General features: G+C 43.6%; 2 protein-coding genes across 3 annotated transcripts in view; one reads left to right on the plus strand and one right to left on the minus strand.

The window, feature by feature from the left end:
• The window catches only part of LOC126191405 (uncharacterized protein K02A2.6-like), a 314,219-nt gene that overhangs the window by 72,698 nt on the left and 217,736 nt on the right, over window positions 1–23,785 (plus strand). The gene's annotated exons all lie outside the window — the stretch shown is intronic.
• The window catches only part of LOC126191404 (cytochrome P450 6k1-like), a 134,774-nt gene that overhangs the window by 57,140 nt on the left and 53,849 nt on the right, over window positions 1–23,785 (minus strand). For both annotated transcript variants that reach the window (XM_049932270.1, XM_049932269.1), the window contains exons 3-4: window positions 20,534–20,772; window positions 10,528–10,790 (exon numbers count right to left, since the gene is read on the minus strand). In XM_049932270.1, the coding sequence (XP_049788227.1) occupies window positions 10,528–10,790; window positions 20,534–20,772 (502 nt within the window). The remainder of the gene's footprint in view (window positions 1–10,527; window positions 10,791–20,533; window positions 20,773–23,785) is intronic.

The following is a 23,785-nucleotide window of genomic DNA, read 5'->3' on the forward strand; positions in this document are numbered from 1 at the left end:
TGCATACTCAGTTGGACACCTAACTATGCCTTGCAGACAGGCGGGTGAACAATATATACATATGCCAGCATTTCAGAAAGACGGCCGGCCGATGGGGCCGAGCGGTTCTAGGCGCTTCAGTTTGGAACAGCGCGACCACTACGGTCGCAGGTTCGAATCCTGCCTCGGGCATGGATGTGTGTGATGTCCTTAGGTTAGTTAGGTTTAAGTAGTTCTAAGTTCTAGGTCACCGATGACCTCAGATATTAAGTCCCATAGTGCTCAGAGCCATTTGAACCATTTTTTGAGAAAGACCTGTAGTTGGGTCCAAAGAAGCCAGTTGGAGGGACTGGTGAACCACTCGACAGTTGAACAGGAATGATGCCACTGTTCGACGATTTTGGCATGTATGGGTGAACCATGGCCGTACACAGCGTCGGAAGGAAGTGGTTGGTCTAGAGAGACGACAAAACGAGAGGACCGAGAAATCATTAGAGAGACACTCAGAATCCAGGATTCATCATTATCATCGATCTAATGTGCTCTGGTGCTTCGTTGACCTCAAGTGCCATTAATAAGTGGTTCAGAGAGGGCTGGGCTCATTGTGCCCCTTGCGCTGACTGCCATTGACCTCTGTACAAGAAGCCCATATGCAGTGTTGTCAGGCACATTCGGTCTGGAATCTCATGGACTGGAGAAGAATTATGTTCAGTGAAGAGGCCCGCTCCGAACTGAGCTACGACAACCAGTGAAGGCATGTCTGTAGACGCCCCAGACTGCAGTAGGATACCAACCTGTCTGTTGCCCAGGATATGGCTGGGGTGCCATTTTATTTCGTAGCATGTCTCCTTCGGTTGTCATCCTCGGGACCCTTGAAGTACATTGTTACGTCGGCGATTTTCTATGCCTCGTTTTTTTGGGTAGCGATCCAGAGCATATATTTAAGCAAGATAACGTCTGCCTGCACATGGCAAGAGTTTCTAATTCTTGTCTTCATGCTTGCCAGACCGTACCTTGGCCAGCAAGGTAGTCGGATCTCTCCCCAGTTGGGGAATGTCTGAAGCATTATGGGCAGGGTCCTCCAACCAGCTCGGGATTTTCACGATCTAAGGCATCAGTTGGACAGAATTTGGCATGATGTCCCTCAGGAGACATCCAGCTATGCTATCAATCAATTTCCAATCCAAAATAACTTCCTGCTTAAGGCCTAGTTGTGGACCAGCGCATTATTGACTTGTTCAATTAGTGAAACTCTTTTTCTTTAATAAAGCATCGAATTTTTCTGAAGCTTTAATTATTTGATGACCTTAGCACTTAAGTCCCATAAGATTTCATACACATTTGAACATTTTTTTAAATTATTTGTTTCTCTGTACATGTTGTGACGACTGCGATTCTACCCTGTCACTAAGTATCGCCAAAATACCCGAAAAATACCGCGTTAACTAATGCAGTCCAAATCAAGCCGTATCTAAACAGACGTTTCTCCAAATTTTACTTCCCATAACAATATCTGACCGTGCATTTATCCCAGTTTAGCATATAATAACCATATTAAATAAGAATTAAGGACATTGACAAAAAAATTTGTTTCTAACATCAATAAACAAAAGAATACCAAAGTTGAGTGATGAACCCACAATTTTACACGACTCTCATTCAAAGTAATCACAACCCGTCTGGTTTGACAGCTGCCCGCCTTTGAATTACCCACTATGGAATGTTAGCACCAATAGCAAGCGAGCTTCACTGTCATTGGTCGACGTTTAAGAAATTAATGGCAGGCGCCCTTGTCCAAGTAGCAAAGCTTTACAATACTTCTGGTAAATGCTACGGCACACGAATTTAGACACATACCCTCCAAAAGTTATAAAAAAATACACATGCAGCGACAGGGGATTTAAAATGTAAAAAAAAAAATAAAATAAAATGGAAATAATTAAAAGGGAAATGGCTACTGCTAATGAAAGTCAACAATGTCTACATAGAACACACCACTTCGTGGGGAACACTTTTATTCTAAAGAAGACAAATGTTACGTGTATGTCAGCCAAAAAGAAATTAAAATTGTTTGCAATAATTTTGAGTCTTTGAGAGGAGAGCGCTGCTTTGAAATCTTATCTTGTGTGTTGTGACGATGGTCGCGATATCGACGGCAGCTGGCTGGTCCTGGTGAAACGCTGAGATCTGCTCCCACGGTCGTGTGATTGCAGCTGATGATCTTTCCTCGTAATCGGGTGGGCGGTGGTACTCATTAAGCTGCAAATCTGATTACAGTGGCGTTTTGCAGGCCACAGGTTGGTCGATGTAATTGTTTTTACAGATGTCCGTTGTGCACAGTATTAATGTTTCTGGCACAAACAATTTAAGTTTACTTATGACACACACAGTTTATAAAACTTGCCGATGGCGAATTCTATAGAAAGTCAATTCGTATTATGACTGCCGCGATCGCGAAAAACCATCCTGGGCGGGAATGTACTCACACACACAATAGACAGTTCGCATAAGTTCATAACGACTGTTACTGATTATAGGCGTCCGACAGTTCATCGAAACGCGAATAAATATGTAAGTTCACAGTACTTGAGTGTACGAAAACACAGTCAAAATACAAGTGCAGTTCAATTCACAGACACAAAGCTACAATACCGCCCATTCTCGGTTGCATTGTCATAGTTACTTCGTCTCACGGCACAGTCTCAGTATTTACTTCGCCCAGTTTCTACATTCACTATTATCATATCACGTACTGGTATAAAACAGTCATTCAAAACGTACATCGCTTGCCACTAAACTCAATCTTCAACAGTTCGTAAAAGTCACAACTCCCACAGTAAAACATGTGTCCGCCTCTCTAGCTACCCAACAACACAAAAACCCTTTGTTGGATTGACTATCGATATCGCTCTCTCTCTTTCTCAATACTCTCGCCCACAGTTTATACAACATCAAAGTAAATTACATATATCTTTACACAACTATTTTCTACCAAACTTATTACAGTAAACGATAAACAAAAAAAAAAAAAAAAAAAAAAACACTTAAAGCTTTCCACAATCAATAAACTCTAAACATATTTATCTACTTACAAAAAAAAAAAAAAAATTTCCAGTTACATATTACATCTAGAAAACAACTTTTATCTCTATATTACAGGATAAAAGAAAAATGCGTTACAACATCAAAGATATATAAACAGACGGAAAAAACAAGATAAATATATATATCTATTGCAAAATAAGATGCCTTCACAATGTACATCGCATCTACTGATTTCCGTCCCATTCTGATGATTCCTTCGTGGTGTGCCATTTCTCTGTTTTATGAAACTTCCTGGCAGATTAAAACTGTGTGCCCGACCGAGACTCGAACTCGGGACCTTAGCCTTTCGCGGGCAAGTGCTCTGCCATCTTTTTTTTCTGACAAAAACATTTATTAAAAAAACCATGTTAAACATTCCAAATACATACAAAGTTACACATACATTAAGTTATTTAAACAAAACGGTTTGACCATTTCAATTAGGCTGACGTTAAGGAAAGACAACAGAAAATTGTATTATTGACTAAATTACCAGAAAGAATTAAGTTAAACATCAAGAAAAACCTTTTTAAAGACATTCAAACTTCAACCTGAAGAAGTAAAATCTGCACTTTGAATTACATGAGCTCCAATCTTTACAGAAGCATAATTAGTTCTTTATGATGGATATCAGCAAGTTGGTGGGATAATTTTAAATATAAAACAATTTAATAATCATATTAGACAATTTCTGAAATACTTGAGAATGGCGGAAAGGAGATATATAATAAAGTTGCCTAGCCTTCCAACTACACTTTCTGGACATTAATTGAATCTTAAGTATCTGAAGTGATCAGATCTATATAATCAGTCTTTCACTGCGAAACTGACTTACACAACACAGTGAAAAAATGAACAGGGCAATGTGCCAGCCATTGAATATTACATTTATCAGATAGAATCTTATGGTTTTAACCAATCGATAAGGACACTTCTATAAAAACTGTCTATTTCCAAATTTATATTATAAGCCAATAATGCACCTTTAATGTTTTGTGTTTTGACACTATTAGACACACAATCTCAGTGTCACATAAGTTCTGTGCATTAGCTTATAAATTTCAAAAACTACTCTCTGAAGTAGAAAAAGCACACATTATAAATATACTGTAAAATCTTAAATAGTATCCTTAAGGTAACTACAGTACATCACTGTCAACACAGTCTTCTTTTTTATATTAACCAATGCCCATCTTTCAAATACAATTTTTAACATAGTACCGAACTTTTTCTTGTGATTCGAATACCTTCTAATTTTGTGGAACTCACACAGCATGTGTATCTTGAACTCTATGATGCTATCGGATCCTAATTTGTTAAGGACGTAGTTAACAAAATTTCCCAGCAACCAGTACACAGCTTTATTTTTTGCTTCTGGGAAATAGCGTGCTTCAGGCCTGTGTATCAATGACAGCGATATATACTCAGGGGATGTTCTTGTAATCAGAGCTATTTGCTCCCGGATCCACTTCCAACTATTCATGTGACCACTGCAAGTATATCTATGAATTACTGTGTCAACTAGATGGCGTTGTTGACATAAATTTGTTTCACAGAGTCCGACTGCGTGCAGTCTTTCATTTGTGCTAACTATGTTGTTAACTGTCTTGTACAATGACGTTTGTATATTAGACGTGAGCACATTAGAACTAACGTTTTTCCTAATCTCAGTCCACTCAATGTTTGGAAACTGTCGTTTATTTTGTTCTTTCCTTCGCTTTTCTGTCGTTCCCGCATTATGGCTCTCGATGTTAAGTGTCGGGACTGCCTGAGTTCGACACTGACATAACTAAACTCAACATAGAAATTCCTCACGTGCTGTAAGAGACTGTTGATATTCTGTACGTCAGTCGGGGGAAACAGGCTTGGAGGTTTAATGATCTCGAAAACTTGGTTGGTTATGCTTTCTCGCGAGTCTCTTATTAAATTAACTTGCTTTCCGATAAAAAGAGCAGAGGCTTTATTCGTTATATCAGTTAATCCTAGTCCACCATTTTTAGGATCTAAAGTGGCTACTTTAGCAGGTACTCTGAACACTTCACCTCTCCACAAAAAGTTGGTGATTTTGGACATTATCCTCCTCGCTATCATTCTCGGTATTGGAAACAGCTGGGCAGTATAATAAGCCTTAGCAAGGATGCATGAGTTGCTATACTGTGTTCTTTGAACTTGGTTCATATATCGAGTTAAATTCTCTACAATGGCTCGTTGCACTTTACCTGCTGCAACTTTCCAATTTAAAGCCGCCATTTTCATAGGGCATGCTGTCAGGGTGATCCCAAGTGTTTTATGTTGTCGGACTAATTTTGCGCACTCGACGTTGATATTATCAAAACCTCTGACATTTAACATCTTACTTTTTTTTCGTTTGCATTGGCTCCAGGTGCTCTACAGTACGAATCAATCACTGTTGCTAGCGTGTTTACCTCGTCATTATTCCTTATAATGACCCCTATATCGTCCAGCATAGGCTCTTATAACTGTTTTATTTCCTGATAACGTTAAGCCTTTTAATATAGCATGGACATGTCGGAGGAAAGGTTCCAGCGAAATGGCGAAGAGCGACATGGACAGAGGACTACCTTGAGGAACACCTCGTTGTTTTTGCATCGGCCTGGATTGTTGACAATTCACCGCTATTTTAGCATTTATTCCAGTTGCTATGTTCTTAATCAACTGTATGACCCTATCGTTGAAATCTATTTCCTTCAATGTCTGTAGAAGATATTCTTGATTTACTACATCGAGCGCTTTATAAAAATCTAAAAACAATAAAGCACACTTTATGTTTGTTACAGAAGTTATTGCAATGATATCCCTGAATTCCGCTAGATTTTGAAAAATGGTTCTGCCTTGCGCACAGTTCTGATGTTGACTAATAATCTTATCTATAAGGCGTGAAATTCTCTTGTTTATTATTCTAGCTATTAATTTATAATCAGAATTCAGCAGTGAAATTGGACGAAAATTATTTAAATCTTTGTTTCCATTATTTTTTGGCACCAGAACAATTTTACTCTCCTTAAACTCAGCCGGAATCAATTTACACTGAATAACCTCATTTACAATGTCCGTGATTTTCGCACCTACTATTGGCCAGTAACGGATGTAAAACTCTGCTGGCAACCCATCCGGTCCTGGGGATTTTTTTGGTGATGAGGCGCACGGAGTCTGATACACTTCTTCTTCACTGACAACCTCGAGAAAATTTTCGTTGTCATCTTCTGTCAGCTGTGGGGCTGGGATGTCAAGGAATTCTTCCAAGGAAGCATCACTACTTTGATGTACAGAATATAGCTCGCAAAAATAGCGATAAATCTCGTCCATGATATCCTGCTGGATTCTAAGAATTGTACCGTGTTTTGTTCGAATTTCATCAATAAAAGTCCTCCCGTTTTTCGTATGCTTCACTAAATGATATAGGGAAGTAGTTTCATCTTCTGACACCGAATTTGCCTTAGATTTTATTTTCAACCCTTCCATTTGACTTCTCTTGATATTAAGTAACTTGGCTTAGACTTTTTTGGTGTCTGCTATCCGAAGTGAGGAACCTGCTGAGACTTGATCATATAGATCTCTCAAAACGGAATAGTAATACTCTATAGTGCATTTCATTTCCCTTGCGCTCTGGGCACTGTATTGAATAAGAACTTTCGTCAACTTTGGCTTTGCCATTTTAACCCACCAGTCAATAGCAGTGGCATATCTACTACGGGCTCGCAGGCATATTGCCCATGTTTCTTTAATCAGATCTTCTAAATCATGATTTACTAACAAGGAAGTGTTCAAATTCCACTGATTCTTGAATCGGCGAACCGGCTGTCTTGTTAGATTTATGCAAGCTAAGACACTTGAATGGTATGAAAAGTACGTAGGAATGGTTTCTAATTTTGTCACGGAATTTTCAAGATTTTTAGAAATATATAGTCTATCAATCCTGCTACGTGATTTTGCCGTGACATAAGTGAACTCAACAGTGGATGGGTATTTGATTTCCCATATATCCTTTAATTCTAAACCAGTAACTAGTTGTTTTAGTTCACTTGAGAAATTAAAATTAGGTAACTGATCTTTTCGATTTAAAACACAATTAAAATCAACACCAAGTAATAACTGTCTTGGCGATTTCCTTAACAAGTATATCAGGTCATCTTTGAAGAAACGTACCTTGTCAGCTCGATGAGAACTTCCTGAAGGGGCGTACAAGTTGATGATAGTCACATCATAGATATTTAGTCCTATTCCCCCTCCTGATTCCAGTCGTTCCACCTCGCTTACTGTAATCCCTTCCCTCACCAAAATTGTTGTTCCAACACTTGTTTCGGGAGACACATTTATGTAACTGACAAAACCGGGAATTACCAAATACGAAATTAGAACTTCTTGTAACAGGGCAACATCAGTCGCGGATTCGTTCAAAAATTCCTTAAGGGCCGATAATTTCGTACCGGTCGTGATTTTATTTATGTTTATAGTGGTGACAATAAGATTGCGTCATTGTGCTGTCACTATGTAGTTGTTTTGATGAACTAATTTAGTTTCCTGTGGTTCAGGGTTCAGTTAAGCTGAACATGGAATAACACTTCAATCAGTTTATTAGTTACTGTCCCGTTTTTTTCTACTTCTGATGTTTTCTCTTGTACCGCAAGCAGACTGATTTCCTGGTAAACTTTCTGATTTTTCCTCCAGTGATTCGTGTACGACCGTTTCGGACTGAACACTCTTTGGGCTTGGGTCGCCCCTACCGGACTTTCCCATCCCTTGGTTACGAGCAACATTCTCATTTGGTTGCGTCGGTATTTTACTTCGCGGCTTTTCTGGAGCAGCAGCAGACGCTTTAGCAATTTCGGTTGCCGGCGCCTGCCCTGAGGTGTTGACCGTGATTTCAGTTCGGCCGCCACTTCCTCGTTCTTTATTAATTTCACTCACTTCCCGATCGAGGGCAACAAATGGAGACTGCAGTTTTGCAACCTCTCCCTGAATTTGTTTATTAACAGATAGATTCTGACCCTTGAAATCGGCTGCTGCACCTGTTGTTTCTTGCAAATTAATGCTGCTTACACCCCCTTCATTTTCTGATACCGTATGTGTATTATCTTTCTGTTCATTAGTTTCCATTCGCATTTTGCCTTCAGGTTCCTCTGCCTCCTCGTCGCACTGTTTTTGCTTGCGAAGTGAGGGAGTGGGACAAGACAGTTCGTCCTCTGAACAACTATCAGTTATCTCCAGAGGTGGTTTTTTCGGTTGCGTTTCAGTTTCACGAGTAGTGGCAACAGGGTTTCCTTTTGTTGTTAACGGGGGAAATTGACTGTTATCGTGAAGGGAGACATCAGCTTGGCCCGCTGCATTAACATCCTCAACCAGTTGTTCCGGGCTATTCTTTGGTAACAGATCATTTAAGGTAAGCTTCTGACGCTGAATCAAATTACTTTTAAGAACAACAGTTCGCCGCGGACATTCCTGTCTGAAGTGACCGGTTTCGTTACATATATGACATGTAGCTTCCTGACCTGTATAAACAATTAGTGCCTTATACCCACAAACAGTTATGTGAGACGGAATATTCGTCTTAACATCCATCTCTACGCAGCGGACCCCGTTAAAACACTGCAGTTTAAAGCGAGGCGACCATCTTTCATTTGCAATTGATTTAACGTCTCCGTAGTTTGAAAGAGCTTCCTTAATCTTAACATTTTCAATTTCAATGGGAAAATTCAAGACACGAACGGTTTTTTGATGAATGTCCGCTCTATAGATGGAAACCTTACTTTTATAACCATTTCTATGCACAAAATCTACTTCATAGCCCCACTTTCGTAACACTTTATCAACAGTCGAAGCACTGATTAACTTGACAAAAACACAGTATTTTTCCTGATCCAGTTGCCAGGTATGGACGGTTTCAGAATTTAGATCAATTACCTCTGTAATCCAGTCATCTATTTCCAGGGATGTCGGCTGAACAGGACGGGATTCCTTGTCAAAAGCAAATACCAGAGTATTCTTCCTGAGGTTTGTAGCCATGGTTAATCCAGCGAAGCAATGTCGGTTAAACAACCGAATTCCAAGTAGCAGCAGCAAGACCAGAAAGAGCGATCAGATCACAAGGAATGGGAACGAACACTGAGATTAACGGACGGACGGCACTCGGCGAAGCACAAGTACAGAGATGTAAACACTGAAGTGCAGCGCAACAGTTAACAGCGGCCACTCGCGAGCGCGGCTGAAACGACTTTACAGAAGCTCTCATGCGAACCTGCGCAGGAGAGCTTCTGTAAAGTTTGGAAGGTAGGAGACGAGTTACTGGCAGAAGTACAGCTGTGAGGACCGGGCGTGAGTCGTGCTTCTGTAGCTCAGATGGTTGAGCACTTGCCCGCGGAAGGCAAAGGTCTACATCTACATCTACATTTATACTCCGCAAGCCACCCAACGGTGTGGCGGAGGGCACTTTACGTGCCACTGTCATTACCTCCCTTTCCTGTTCCAGTCGCGTATGGTTCGCGGGAAGAACGACTGTGTGAAAGCCTCTGTGCGCGCCCTAATATCTCTAATTTTACATTCGTGATCTCCTCGGGAGGTATAAGTAGGGGGAAGCAATATATTCGATACCTCATCCAGAAACGCACCCTCTCGAAACCTGGCGAGCAAGCTACACCGCGATGCAGAGCGCCTCTCTTGCAGAGTCTGCCACTTGAGTTTGTTAAACATCTCCGTAACGCTATCACGGTTACCAAATAACCCTGTGACGAAACGCACCGCTCTTCTTTGAATCTTCTCTATCTCCTCCGTCAACCCGATCTGGTACGGATCCCACACTGATGAGCAATACTCAAGTATAGGACGAACGAGTGTTTTGTAAGCCACCTCCTTTGTTGATGGACTACATTTTCTAAGGACTCTCCCAATGAATCTCAACCTGGTACCCGCCTTACCAACAATTAATGTTATATGATCATTCCACTTCAAATCGTTCCGCACGCATACTCCCAGATATTTTACAGAAGTAACTGCTACCAGTGTTTGTTCCGCTATCATATAATCATACAATACAGGATCCTTCTTTCTATGTATTCGCAATACATTACATTTGTCTATGTTACGGGTCAGTTGCCACTCCCTCCACCAAGTGCCTATCCGCTGCAGATCTTCCTGCATTTCGCTACAATTTTCTAATGCTGCAACTTCTCTGTATACTACAGCATCATCCGTGAAAAGCCGCATGGAACTTCCGACACTATCTACTAGGTCATTTATATATATTGTGAAAAGCAATGGTCCCATAACACTCCCCTGTGGCATGCCAGAGGTTCGAGTCTCGGACGCTCACACTGTTTTAATCTGCCAGGAAGTTTCATATCAGCGCACACTCCGCTGCAGAGTGAAAATCTCATTCTGGTTTCTGTTTTATCTTACAGTGTATTTGATTAACACACAGTCACAGGCTCCTAGAGCACCCGTAATTACCTTAAAAGTCTGCTGAGTGTGGGACTGATGAAAGAGAGGATGGTGCTGATGCCCGACCTTACGGTGGGCTGGAAGATCTTGCGCCCCCACTGGCGGAACTCGTTGTCGGGGTTCCTCTGGCAGTTGCACTCGATGCCGAAGGCCACAGACGCGATGACGTCAGTGGCGTACCTCGCGGCCAGTTCCCGCATTTCCACAGTGTCGCCACGCTCGGCCACCGCCTCCAGCACGTCTGCCATCTCGCGGCCGCACTCCGACAGCGTCTGCCGGCAACCACAGTTTGCGATGCTGTAACACCACTGTTTAAGAGTTTCGCGGAGCGCCGTCGCCAATCCAGAACATCAGTCCTGGAGCTTGTAAACGAACTATTTCCTTTTCTATGTACAGAAACCAATATATCAATATATTGTATCAAAGAATACAGTTTGAAAACACAGAGAACAATGGAAGTAAGGTGTGTTCCTAAAACGCCATAATCTGACGTCCTGTGTATGGATACCAACGAAGTAAACCTTGATGCCGGCATGTATACAGTAATACGGACGCGTTTAAGAAGTAATGCAACACATTTTCTTTCGCGTCCAGTTTCGCTTGAATAAATGCGGCATTTATTGAGGGACTCTGTGGAATATTCCCGGTTCAGGCCCCGCAGTTTCATGACAATCTGACAATTAGCGACGCTACACGTAGCCTTCAAAGTGGCGTCTGCAATGGAGGTCCTTTCCAAGCCGAGAGCAATCATCCAGTTTCTTTCGAAGAGAAACCAGAGCATCGCAAATATTCGTAGCGCTTGCAGAATGTCTACAGAGGCCTGTCAGTGAACAAAAAGACCGTGACTCGTTGGGTGAAGCGCCCGTCATCATCGCACAAAGTCGAGCAAACCTGTCCGGTCTCCCACGTGTGGGCCGGCTGTACACAATTGTAAAGCCTCCAATGTTGGAACGTGCGGACACTCTCATTCAAGGTCATCGACGGATTACAATGAAACACCACGCTACTCAGCTCGGCGTCCCTGTTGGCAGCACTGACACGCTCGACCACCAGCTGAGGTATTCAAAGAATTGTGACCTCTGGGTTCCTACCAGAAGACTATAAAGAACAACGATGTATCATCAGTGCGGAACTGCTTGCGCATTACGAGGTGACTGAAAATTTTTTGTCCAGCATCATCACAAGTGATAAAATATGGGTTCGTCACTTCGCACCAGAAACAGAATAGCAATCTATCTAGTTGTGCCACACCACCTCTGCTCTGAAGAAAGGGTTCAAAATCTCACCCTCATCTGGTAAAGTCATGGTGACGGTCTCCTGGGACTCTGAAGGTGTTATTCGGTTAGATGTCCTCCATCATAGTGTAACGATCATCTCGGAGGTGTATTATGCTATCCTCAGGAAACTGAAGAAACGTCTTCAGCGTGTTAGGCACCACAAAAAAAGAGAGGAGCTCAAAAAACTTCACCCTGGAGCTCGGATCTCACACATTTCGACTTCCATCTGTTTGGCCCAATGAAGGCAGCGTTCTGCGGGAAATTAATTCCAATGATGTACCCTATAAAATTCACGTCAGTGAAAAGTGACTGTCTATTATTAACATACTTAGCACAAGAATAAGAAAGTTTATACAGGGCGTTTCAACGTCTTTGAATCAAACGTCTACGGGTGATAACGCTCTCTGACGCTTCCTGGCGATACTAATCATCTTTTATTTTGGTTATGTCTTGAGAGGCAGCAGGTGTAGGCGCTTTGCGGCGTGAGTATTCTATCTATATTGCCTACAATCCTGTGATATGCTCCGTGTGAAAGGGGGTATGTCGAACTACCAAAATATCTTTCTCCTCTTAGAGGTACTCATTCATAAGGGTATCTTGCTGAAAATCAGTCTATCAATTTACTGGGGTAGGGCGTAGGCAGTAGCACCACACCTGGCTTGTAGACTGTGGCACGACATATTATAAAGAGAATAGGGGTGACTGGTTCTGATCGTGTGCTGTACTTGGTTCATACGCGCTGTAGCGCAGGCGCTGGCTAGCACGTCACTGACAGCTCACAGGGAGACGTGGTAGGCCCTGCAAGATGAGGCACTAAGAGCATCAGAGTTTGTTAAACTTCACAAGGGCCCTGACGTAACATCATGTCTGCCCGCCATCATACAAAAAGGACTGTACATCGGGTGGTTGTAGTTAAAGTGCAGCAACCCACAGAGGTCGAGTGTAGGCTGCAATTATCGTATGGCAGAGAACCTTGGTAGATATGCCTAAACATTAATGAGGAACTATTTTATGCAGAAAAAAAATTAGTTCCAATTTTGGCCACCAAGGAAAATCTGGCGCTGTGAGTGCAAGAAAGATTTATAGACATGTTTATGTATGTAATGGATTAGGGACGAGACGTGGGTAAAAGAGGCATAATGCTGAATTTATAATTGCTACCACGTCCACAGTTTGTTTAATATCAGCACAGAAGACACTGAGGATATGCTGTACAACACCAGATTTGCACCTGGTAGTCAAAATTGGAAATAATTTTTTTCCAGCGTAAATCTGTTTTTCTTCAATGCATTACCATGTCTATTACGTTTCTCTCCCATACAGTAATTACACCCCACTTTGGTCCTCTATGAGTAACTGCACATTAATTATAATCACCTCTTGGCTTTATCTACACTTGTGCACGTGCAGCAGGCGCCATAGTACTTAGGGTAGGAGGATGATGAATCATCTTAAAGAAGAAGGAGTGACTTTTCATCTTATATGTAGATGGGGTATGAAAGTGATATGTGTAATTAGTTAGAGAGCTGAGAAGGTTTCTGTAACTGAATTTCACTAAATATAAAATAAAAACTGAAATTAAGTGTCTGAAAATTAAATCGAGCCTTCAGATTAAAGTGCTCATTTATACACTTCGACTGAACTATATACATATTTGATTACCTATGGAATTATCAGTGATAGGCAATTTAATCAGACACTTAGTTAAAGTCGATTTAATTAATGAAACAAAACGGATATACTAGACTTGTGGGTGATCAACTTCAGATATTAAGAAGTATAATATACCATTTAAACAATATTATGAAAAGGATACTTCCTACTCACCATATAGCATAGATGCTGAATGGCAGGTATGCACAACAAGAAGACTGTCACAAAATAAGCTTTTGGCCAACAAGGTCTTTGTCAAAAATAGGCCACAGACAAACCAACACACACACACACACACACACACACACACACACACACTCAAATGCACTCACACACATATGAACACAGTCTCTGACAGCTAAGCCGACAACAAGTATCAGCACTATTGCCTGATGAGTCGGAGCTGGCCGCTGTGGCCGAGAGGTTCTAGGCGCTTCAGTCCTGAAGTCCAGTCGCAGGTTCGAATCCTGCCTCAGGCATGGATGTATGTGATGACCTTAGGTTAGTTCGGTTTAAGTAGTTCTAAGTCTAGGGTACTGATGACCTCAGATATTAAGTCTCATAGTGCTTGCAGCCATTTGAACCATTTTTTTGATGAGTGGGCATAAGGAAGAGGCTGGCGCTGGGAGGGGGAGAGATAGCAGGGTAGGGGTGTGGTACGCTGAAGTGCTGCTAGGGAGCGTGAAAGGATGAAGTGGAGAGAGGGTAGGACAACTAGGTGCAGTTTGGAGGTTAGATGGCGGCCAGGTGAGAGGGGAGATGGTATCAGAAAAGGAGAGAGGTAAAAAGGCTGAGTACATTGATGTAATCGATGGCTGCATAGTGCTGGAATGGGAACTGGGAAGGAGCTAGATGGGTGAGGACAATGACTAACGAAGATTGAGGCCACGAGGGTTATGGGAATGTAGGATATATTGCAGGGAGAGTTCTCATCTGCCCAATTTAGGAAAGCTAGTGTTGGTGGAAAGGATAGGGTGGAAAGCAGTCACTGAAATGAAGAGTGTCATGTTATGTGGCATGCTCAGCAACAGAGTGGCCACAGTTTGTCAGTGGCCTTTCATGTGGACAAACAGCATGCCCACAATGACTGCAGCACAATGATTGCAGCTTAACTTGTAGATCACATGATTGGTTTCACAGGTAGCCCCGCCTCTGATGGTATAAGTGATGTTTGTGACCAGACCAGAGTAGGTGGTGAGTAGATGATGGTGGGAGGATGTATAGGACAGGTCTTGCTTTAGGTTGCAGGATATGAGCCATGAGGTAAGGGGCTTGGGAGCAGGGGTTGTGTAGGGATGGATGACTGTATTGTTTAGGTTAGTCAGACAGTTGAAACCATTGTGAGAGGGGTGGGAAGGATAGTGAGCAGGACATTTCTCATTTCAGGGCATGACGAGAGGTTGTCGAAATCCTGGTGGAGAATGTAATTCAGGTGCTCCAGTCAAGCATGGTACTACTGAGGTATGAGGGGAATGCTCCTCTATGGCCAGATTTTGAGACTTTGGGAAGTGGGCGACTGGAAAAACAAGGCACGGGGGATTTGGGGAGGATAATTACAGTTTCTAAAGGCCTCAGTGAGAACCTCAGTATATTACGAGAGGAGCCGTTTGTCACTGCAGATGCGAAGGCCAGGGGTGGTTAGACTGCATGTAAGGGACTTCTTGGCATGGAATGGGTGGCATCTGTCAAAGTGGAGGTATTGATGGTAAGTTAGTAGGTTTGATATGGACAGAGGTACTGATGTAGCAATCTTTGAGGTGGAGGTCAACGTCTAGGAAGGTGTCCTGTTTGGTTGAGTAGGGCCAGGTGAAACGAATGGGGGATAAGCTGTTGAGGTTCTGGAGTAATGTGGATAGGGTGTCGTCACCCTCAATCCAGATCGCAAAGGTGTCATCAGTGAATCTTAATGAGTTGAGAGGTTTTAAATTTTGGGTGTTTAGGAAGCATTCCTCTAGACTGCCCATGAATAGGTTGGCATAGGATGGTGCCATATGAATGCCCATAGCTGCACCCCAGTTTTATGTGTTCGTAATTCCTTAAAAGGAGAAGGAATTGTGGATGAAGATGTAGTTGGTCATGGTAACTAGGAAGGAGGTTGTTGGTTTCGAATCCATTGGACTTTGGGAAAGGCAGTGTTGAATAGCGGTAGGGCCAAGGGCGTCAGGGATGTTAGTGTAAAGGGAGGTGACATCAATAATGATGAGCAGAGCGCAATGTGATGAAGAAACAGGGGCTGTGGACAGTCGATGGAGGAAATGGTTGGTGTCTTTTATATAGGAGGGTAGGTTCCAGATAATATGCTGAAGGCGTTGGTCTATGAGAGCACAGATTCTCTCAATGGCAGCACAGTAACCAGCCACAATGGGGCATCCTGGGTGGTTGGGTTTATGGACTTTAGGAAGCATGTAGAAGGTAGGAGTAGAGAAGTGGACTCTGGGGAAAGGTTCTGGGATGGGCCTAAGGATTTGAGAAGAGACTGGAGATCCCCTTGGATTTCTGGAATAGGGTCACTGTGGCATGGTTTTGTAGATGCATGAGTCTGACAGCTGGCAGGGTACTTCTGCCAGGTAATCCTTGTGGTTCTAAGCAACAGTGGTGGAGCCTTTGTTCACAGGTACAATTATAAGGTCAGGATCAGTTTTTAGGGAACGGACTGTGGTCCTTTCTGCAGATGTAAGGTTAGTTTGCATGTTGAGGGTTTTGGGGAATGAATAGTGAGGCTGTGTTCGAGGTTCCGAAATTCTAGAAAGTTAACAGGGGGTGATTTGGGGGCAGTGGTGGTGGATCACAGTTGGATGGAGGAGTGAACTGAGACAGGCAGGGTTCAACATTGGTTGACTCTGATTGGTAGTGTTATTGACAAGAAAGTGTTTCCACTCTAAGGACTGGGAGAATGAAAGAAGATCTTTAACAAATCCAGCATGACTGAATTTGGGAGTGGGGCAAAAGGTGAAGCCTTTGGAAAGGACCGATATTTCTGTGGGACTAAGGCTTTGGGAGGAAAGGTTCATGACTGTGTTTTGGGTATGATTAGGTTCTGGATTCTGTGTGGAGATGGGAGGGAACTTTGGAAGGTGGGACAAATGTAGTAGGCCTGCGAGACAGAGTTTGTCAGCCATGAGGGGATATGGGAGAGGTTTGGAGGTTTTTGAAGAGGTGGTGGCCAGATGTACTCCAGTGTGGGAATAGGAAGAGAGCACAGTGGAGAGTTTTTTGAGGTGGAGTTGTGCATGTTGCTCTAGTTGCTGGAGGAAAAGAGTTTCAATGTGTGTTATGGGTTCCATGAATTGGGGTTTGCAGAGTAGGAGAACTTTACAGGTGGAGAGAAGGTATTGCATGGAAATTTGTGCTTGATTGATATGGATGAGGACTAAAGATAGGCGGAATCTAAACAGAAGGAGGTCACTGTGGAAGTAAGAGTGGCAACTGGAGGTGAGTAAATTGATGGTAAGGCTATTTGGAGGATTCCATGAGCCAAGCAAGAACGCAGGAACAGTGTGTGGGACTGGGTTCTGGCTAGGGATAAGGAAACTTTTCTGTATTGTCGCAAATGGAAGGAGCAAGGATCCATGGTGATGGGGAAAAAATGGAAAAAATACGTAAATAACATAGAAATACCTCTGGAAAAATTCGCAAAAGTATTCCCAAATATGTGGGAAAAATCACGGAAACGATGAAACGGATGAAATAGGGGGTAAACAAGATGAAATATGAGGAAGTAAGACGATAGTGAAAGGCGAAAACCCACTAAAATTGGCGTGAAGTCATAATAAGTTCAAAGAAAAGATATAAATAAAAAAGTATTTTACTGTGGGTTGCAGTTCCTAGGGTGGTTAAGCGTGAAGAAGGGAGGCGGCAGATGTCACTAGATGAGTTGAAGTTACAATTTGTTAAGGAAACCGCGATATCGCTAGACACTGCAAGTTCGGTGAAATCTCCTCGTCCCAGGGCAGGCAAATTCAATAAAAAGACGCACAGCGTGGTGGCGTGCCCACATACGCCGCCACTATCACTGCTGCCATCGGCACCGTCGACTGATTGGAGCTGGCTGGCTAAACACCAGCAACGCGGCACACACTCTCTTGCTTCGCTCGCGCTCTGTGAAGGTTCTACTTAAAATTACGACTGTTTGTTATGACGAGCTTGGTTGTTATCGGACTTGTACCTGGACCGTTTTTCCCACTGTTTCTGTCGTGTCTGTGCAGTCTTTGGTGCTCAGTTACTACAATGGTACAGGGTGAGTCAGGAGCCCCTAAGATGGGTTTCCACAACCCATCCCGCCCCCTTCCCAACCCTCGCCCCCACAGAAAAGGAAAAAAAGAACAAGACAATTTTTAGGAAATTTTACTTAGTTAAATTTTGTACTGAGATACATTATCGGTAAAGACCTTAGTTTTGGATTTGTTCCCGAAAAATGAAAAAAAGTGACCTTCAGATACGATTTTACTGAATAACTCGACAACTGTGGCCTCCTGCGGAAACGTATCCCAGTAGAAAATTTAACTACTCTAAATTTCTTACAGACAGATCCTTTTCATTTTTTATAGGACTAATAGCTTGCTCATAATGACGAAGACAATATGAAAATGTATGTTACACGTTGTTTTTGAAGTCATTGTGGATTACATAATGTCCATTGGCAGAGGTAGCTGAATCACCCTATATTTATTATGCACTTTATTATTAGCAATATATCTGTGAACACTACAGTCTTTTGCGATGAAGTCATTTAGTTTCAACGTGTGCTCCACGGTGTCAGTTATTACAACAACAACAGCAGCAACAACGGCAGTTAGACTTGTTCCATCAGTTGTTTATGACGTCACAGGGTGCTACAGTCTTCCTGAAAACTGCTTTGTTAATTAAATTTCAGTTAAATTCACAAGTCTATCATTCACGTAGGGTATCAATTCTGTTTTCTTTATTCACTGGTGTGATGGATGTCATAAGGTGAATGTGAATGTCGTGTGACTAGGGCCTCCCGTCGGGTAGACCCTTCGCCGGGTGCAAGTCTTCCGATTTGACGCCACTTCGGTGACTTGCGCGTCGACGGGGATGAAACGATGATGATTAGGACAACACAGCACCCAGTCCCTGAGCGGGGAAAATCTCCAACCCAGCCTGGAATCGAACCCGGCCCCTTAGGATTGACATTATGTCGCGCTGACCACTCAGCTACTGGGGGCGGACGTCATAAGGTGATACGAATTTTTGTTTTGTGTTTCTTTCTTCCATTTTATTAGTATTTCTGCGTCTAATGTGATCCCATGTAGATTTCAACGAAATTGTCTGATTTTTTACGGTATGTATATAACTTAACACTGAGCTTCTTTTTTTAGCGTATAGGAAACGAGTTTTATCTTGTAACTAATTTTTTTCTGCTTTTCTTTTTGCTATTTGCATAAGCCACACATCACGCCGGTAAATTCCCAACGACATCTCGCTTGGAGTGAAGAGCGTAAACATTGGATGATTGAACAGTGGATAAACGGTGTGTGGAGTGACGAATCACGGTACAAAATGTGGCAATGCGGTGGCAGGGGGTAGGTATTGCGAATGCCCGGTGATCGCCATCTACCATCGTGTGTAACGCCAACAGTAAAGTTCGGAGGCGGTGGTGTTATGGTGTGGTCGTGTTTTTCATGAAGGGAGCTTGCACCCCTTGTTGTTTCGCGTGGCACTATCACAGCAGAAGCCTACATTTATGTTTTAAGCACCTTCTTGCTTCCCACTGTTGAAGAGCAATTCGGGGATGGCGATTGCACCTTTCAACACGATCGAGCACCTCTTCATAATGCACGGCCTGTGGCGGAGTGGTTACGCGACAATAACATCCCTGTAATGACTGGCCTGTAGAGCCCTGACCTGAATCCTATAGAACACCTTTGGCATGTTTTGAAACGCCGACTTCGTGCCAGGCCTCACCGACCGATATCAGTACCTCTCCTCAGTGCAGCACTCCGTGACGAATGGGCTGCCAAGAAACCTTCCAACACCTGATTGAACGTATGCCTGTGAAAGTGAAAGCTGTCATCAAGGCTAAGGGTGGGCCAGCACCATACTGAATTCCAGCATTACCGATGGAGGCCGCCACGAACTTGTAAGTCGTTTTCAGCCAGGTATCCGGATAATTTTGATCACATAGTGCCGTAAAGGGACACGATGACTTGAATACAGTAAGCAGGTTCAAATGGATGTAGGCTACGGTGATTGTGTCGACATGAAGGGGCTTGCAGAGGATAGACCAGCGTGGACAATGGCCTTAAACCAGTCTATGGACGAAAGACAACGACAACAAACAACAAGAATATTATTCCAAATTTCGTTACTATTCCGTCTTTATGGAGGCACGTAAAGAGATTTATAGCGACCATCGATCTGTAGAAGTATTTAAATAAATAGAGCTTTCAGAAGTATTTTGCAGTAGTAAAGTTCGAAACTTTACGTCATGAAAACTTTGCTTCAGCTGTCAACGACGCATACCTTCCCAAACTTATATATTTTACAATATGATCGTAATATTCTAGGCACAAACATTTAAAATACTTGATCATGGCACGTAACTGAGTCGAAACCGACTGTGTAACCAGACTACAACATAATTGGCAACTGGAGTGTTGATTTCAACGAAAGCAGTCCAAATCTGTCAAATTTTTTGTTAAGTTTGTCAGATTTATTATAAGAAAGCTTTATAAAAATTGTAATGGAAGAAAACAACAAAATCATAGCGTTATAGCTATATTTACGCCTATGCTTTAATGCATTTAATACATTTAATATGTTTCTAACTAATATATATCAACCACCGACTTAAGAAATTTTAGCGTTTCTAAAGGTGATATGCATAAAGTATACACTATGTTACAGCCACTCTATCAAATGTAAAATTCCTCATTATGTTCTAAATGATATTAGCCTTCCAACAAATACGTATTTCGATTGCCAAAAGGTACTTAAAGAACTTCAGGTTTGAAGAAATGCAGTTTTACAATGTATCTGGAGGAAGAGATTTGACACATCTTCATGAGAGATTTCAGACTGAAGTATTTATAATTCAGATAAATGTAAGACATGTACGTACTCACCTTAAACATACCCTTCAGTTTGCCAGACGTGAATGTAGGACTCAATTTAACCCTCAGTTGTCGCCACTGTTGTCCAGTGAGGGCAAACAGATGATTGTTTAGTGGCTCTTCATCGTCAAATACGACTCCTCGGTCGTGGAACGTCGAGAAATCCTTCACAAGGATGTGGCGTATGATCTCTGGATCACGAATTAGAAGAATCGGTCGACTGAATCCGAAATGTCCAACATAACGCTCTCCTGCAAAGAGAAATTAATCTACAAAGTGCATGATAGTAGCAGGAACTGATTTATTAAAATATCCAAATAACCTAGTAATGGTAGCCATTGCTGCAGATGGAGTTGGGCCTTTTCGTCCGTGTCATATAGCAGACGTGCGCTATAATTCAGTGGGCAATGGAATGAGAGCTATGTGCTTCTCACTTTGCGACGTACCAATTGTATGGCGCTTGAGCGATGTATGGCTCTATTAATAAATATAGCTCATTTATTTCATGCCCAGCAACAAATTCCACTGGAGTATTGTCCTTTTCTGGCCGCGGTGGCCGAGCGGCTCTAGGCGTTTCAGTCCGGAACCGCGCGACTGCTACGGTCGCAGGTTTGAATCCTGCCTCGGGCATGGATGTGTGTGATGTCCTTAGGTTAGTTAGGTTTAACTAGTTCTAAGTATAGGGGACTGATGACTTCAATGTTAAGTCCCTTAGTGCTTGGGGCCATTTTTTTGAACCTGCGCTGTTCGATGCGGCAGCGCATTGCCATCTATCAAAATGACATCATGGTCGAATGCGTCCCTGGAAAGACGCACATACGGAAGGAGCACAGTGTTATAACAACGTTGCCTGGTGAGCGTACTGTGTACAAAGATCTAGAGCTCAGTACCCCATGCAATGTTTGTCTCCCCACATCATAACACGTGGACCACCAATACAACATTTCGATAATGTTCTTGGATGCATTACGTTATCCCATCTCTCGCTATATAAGGGAACGCTCAGCTTTTGCCAAACATGACCGTCTGGTGGTACACATGTTACAGTGTAGGGAGGCATATGTTGCATGGACGTATTGAGTTCGTAATGTTTGAACACGGATACTCGCCGTTTACTGCTAATATGGCACTGTACTTTTTATCATGCGCGTCATTTCGGGGTTGCATTCAAACCTGAATGCATTTTTATGGATGAGAATGCGCTACCGCATCGAACAGCGCAGGTGGAGGGGCTCTTGGAACCAGGGGATATTCGGCGAATGGACTGTCCCGCCCGTTTCCACAACTTAAACCCCGTCGGGCACGTGGAGAATACACTCCTGGAAATTGAAATAAGAACACCGTGAATTCATTGTCCCAGGAAGGGGATACTTTATTGACACATTCCTGGGGTCAGATACATCACATGATCACACTGACAGAACCACAGGCACATAGACACAGGCAACAGAGCATGCACAATGTCGGCACTAGTACAGTGTATATCCACCTTTCTCAGCAATGCCGGCTGCTATTCTCCCGTGGAGACGATCGTAGAGATGCTGGATGTAGTCCTGTGGAACGGCTTGCCATGCCATTTCCACCTGGCGCCTCAGTTGGACCAGCGTTCGTGCTGGACGTGCAGACCGCGTGAGACGACGTTTCATCCAGTCCCAAACATGCTCAATGGGGGACAGATCCGGAGATCTTGCTGGCCAGGGTAGTTGACTTACACCTTCTAGAGCACGTTGGGTGGCATGGGATACATGCGGACGTGCATTGTCCTGTTGGAACAGCAAGTTCCCTTGCCGGTCTAGGAATGGTAGAACGATGGGTTCGATGACGGTTTGGATGTACCGTGCACTATTCAGTGTCCCCTCGACGATCACCAGTGGTGTACGGCCAGTGTAGGAGATCGCTCCCCACACCATGACGCCGGGTGTTGGCCCTGTGTGCCTCGGTCGTATGCAGTCCTGACTGTGGCGCTCACCTGCACGGAGCCAAACACGCATACGACCATCATTGGCACCAAGGCAGAAGCGACTCTCATCGCTGAAGACGACACGTCTCCATTCGTCCCTCCATTCACGCCTGTCGCGACACCACTGGAGGCGGGCTGCACGATGTTGGGGCGTGAGCGGAAGACGGCCTAACGGTGTGCGGGACCGTAGCCCAGCTTCATGGAGACGGTTGCGAATGGTCCTCGCCGATACCCCAGGAGCAACAGTGTCCCTAATTTGCTGGGAAGTGGCGGTGCGGTCCCCTACGGCACTGCGTAGGATCCTACGGTCTTGGCGTGCATCCGTGCGTCGCTGCGGTCCTGTCCCAGGTCGACGGGCACGTGCACCTTCCGCCGACCACTGGCGACAACATCGATGTACTGTGGAGACCTCACGCCCCACGTGTTGAGCAATTCGGCGGTACGTCCACCCGGCCTCCCGCATGCCCACTATACGCCCTCGCTCAAAGTCCGTCAACTGCACATACAGTTCACGTCCACGCTGTCGCGGCATGCTACCAGTGTTAAAGACTGCGATGGAGCTCAGTATGCCACGGCAAACTGGCTGACACTGACGGCGGCGGTGCACAAATGCTGCGCAGCTAGCGCCATTCGACGGCCAACACCGCGGTTCCTGGTGCGTCCGCTGTGCCGTGCGTGTGATCATTGCTTGTACAGCCCTCTCGCAGTGTCCGGAGCAAGTATGGTGGGTCTGACACACCGGTGTCAATGTGTTCTTTTTTCCATTTCCAGGAGTGTATTTGGGTCTCATTCAAGAGATTGAAAAGGTCCAAAGAAGAGCGGCAACATTCGTGACTGGTACATTTAACCGTCGTGAGAGCGTTACAAATCTCTTAGAAAGTTTGAAATGGGATACACTTGAAGATAGACGACGCGCTAAACGGAAGGGGCTGCTCACTAAATTCCGAAATCCGATCTTCGCCGAGGATGTAGAGCTTATATTATTACCACCAACTTTCAAATCGCGTAATGATCACCATTCAAAGTTAAGGGAAATTAGAGCTCGTACTGAGGCGTTCAGGCTGTAGTTTTTCCCTCGTGCAATCCGCAAGTGGAACAGAGGGAGGGGTAGGGGGAGGGGAAATATGACTTTGGCCCGAATTGTGCCCTCCGCCACACACCGCTTGGTGCCTAGCGGAGTATATATGGAGTATATATGCAGATGTAGTTACCTTATGTACATGTGATGGATGGATGGATGGAGAGGGTTTCAAGGGCGCACGACGGCAAGGTCTTCAGCGCCCGCTCAGTAACAGATTGAGACT

The sequence above is a fragment of the Schistocerca cancellata genome, chromosome 6, assembly GCF_023864275.1.
Source record: "Schistocerca cancellata isolate TAMUIC-IGC-003103 chromosome 6, iqSchCanc2.1, whole genome shotgun sequence".
NCBI lineage: Eukaryota > Metazoa > Arthropoda > Insecta > Orthoptera > Acrididae > Schistocerca > Schistocerca cancellata.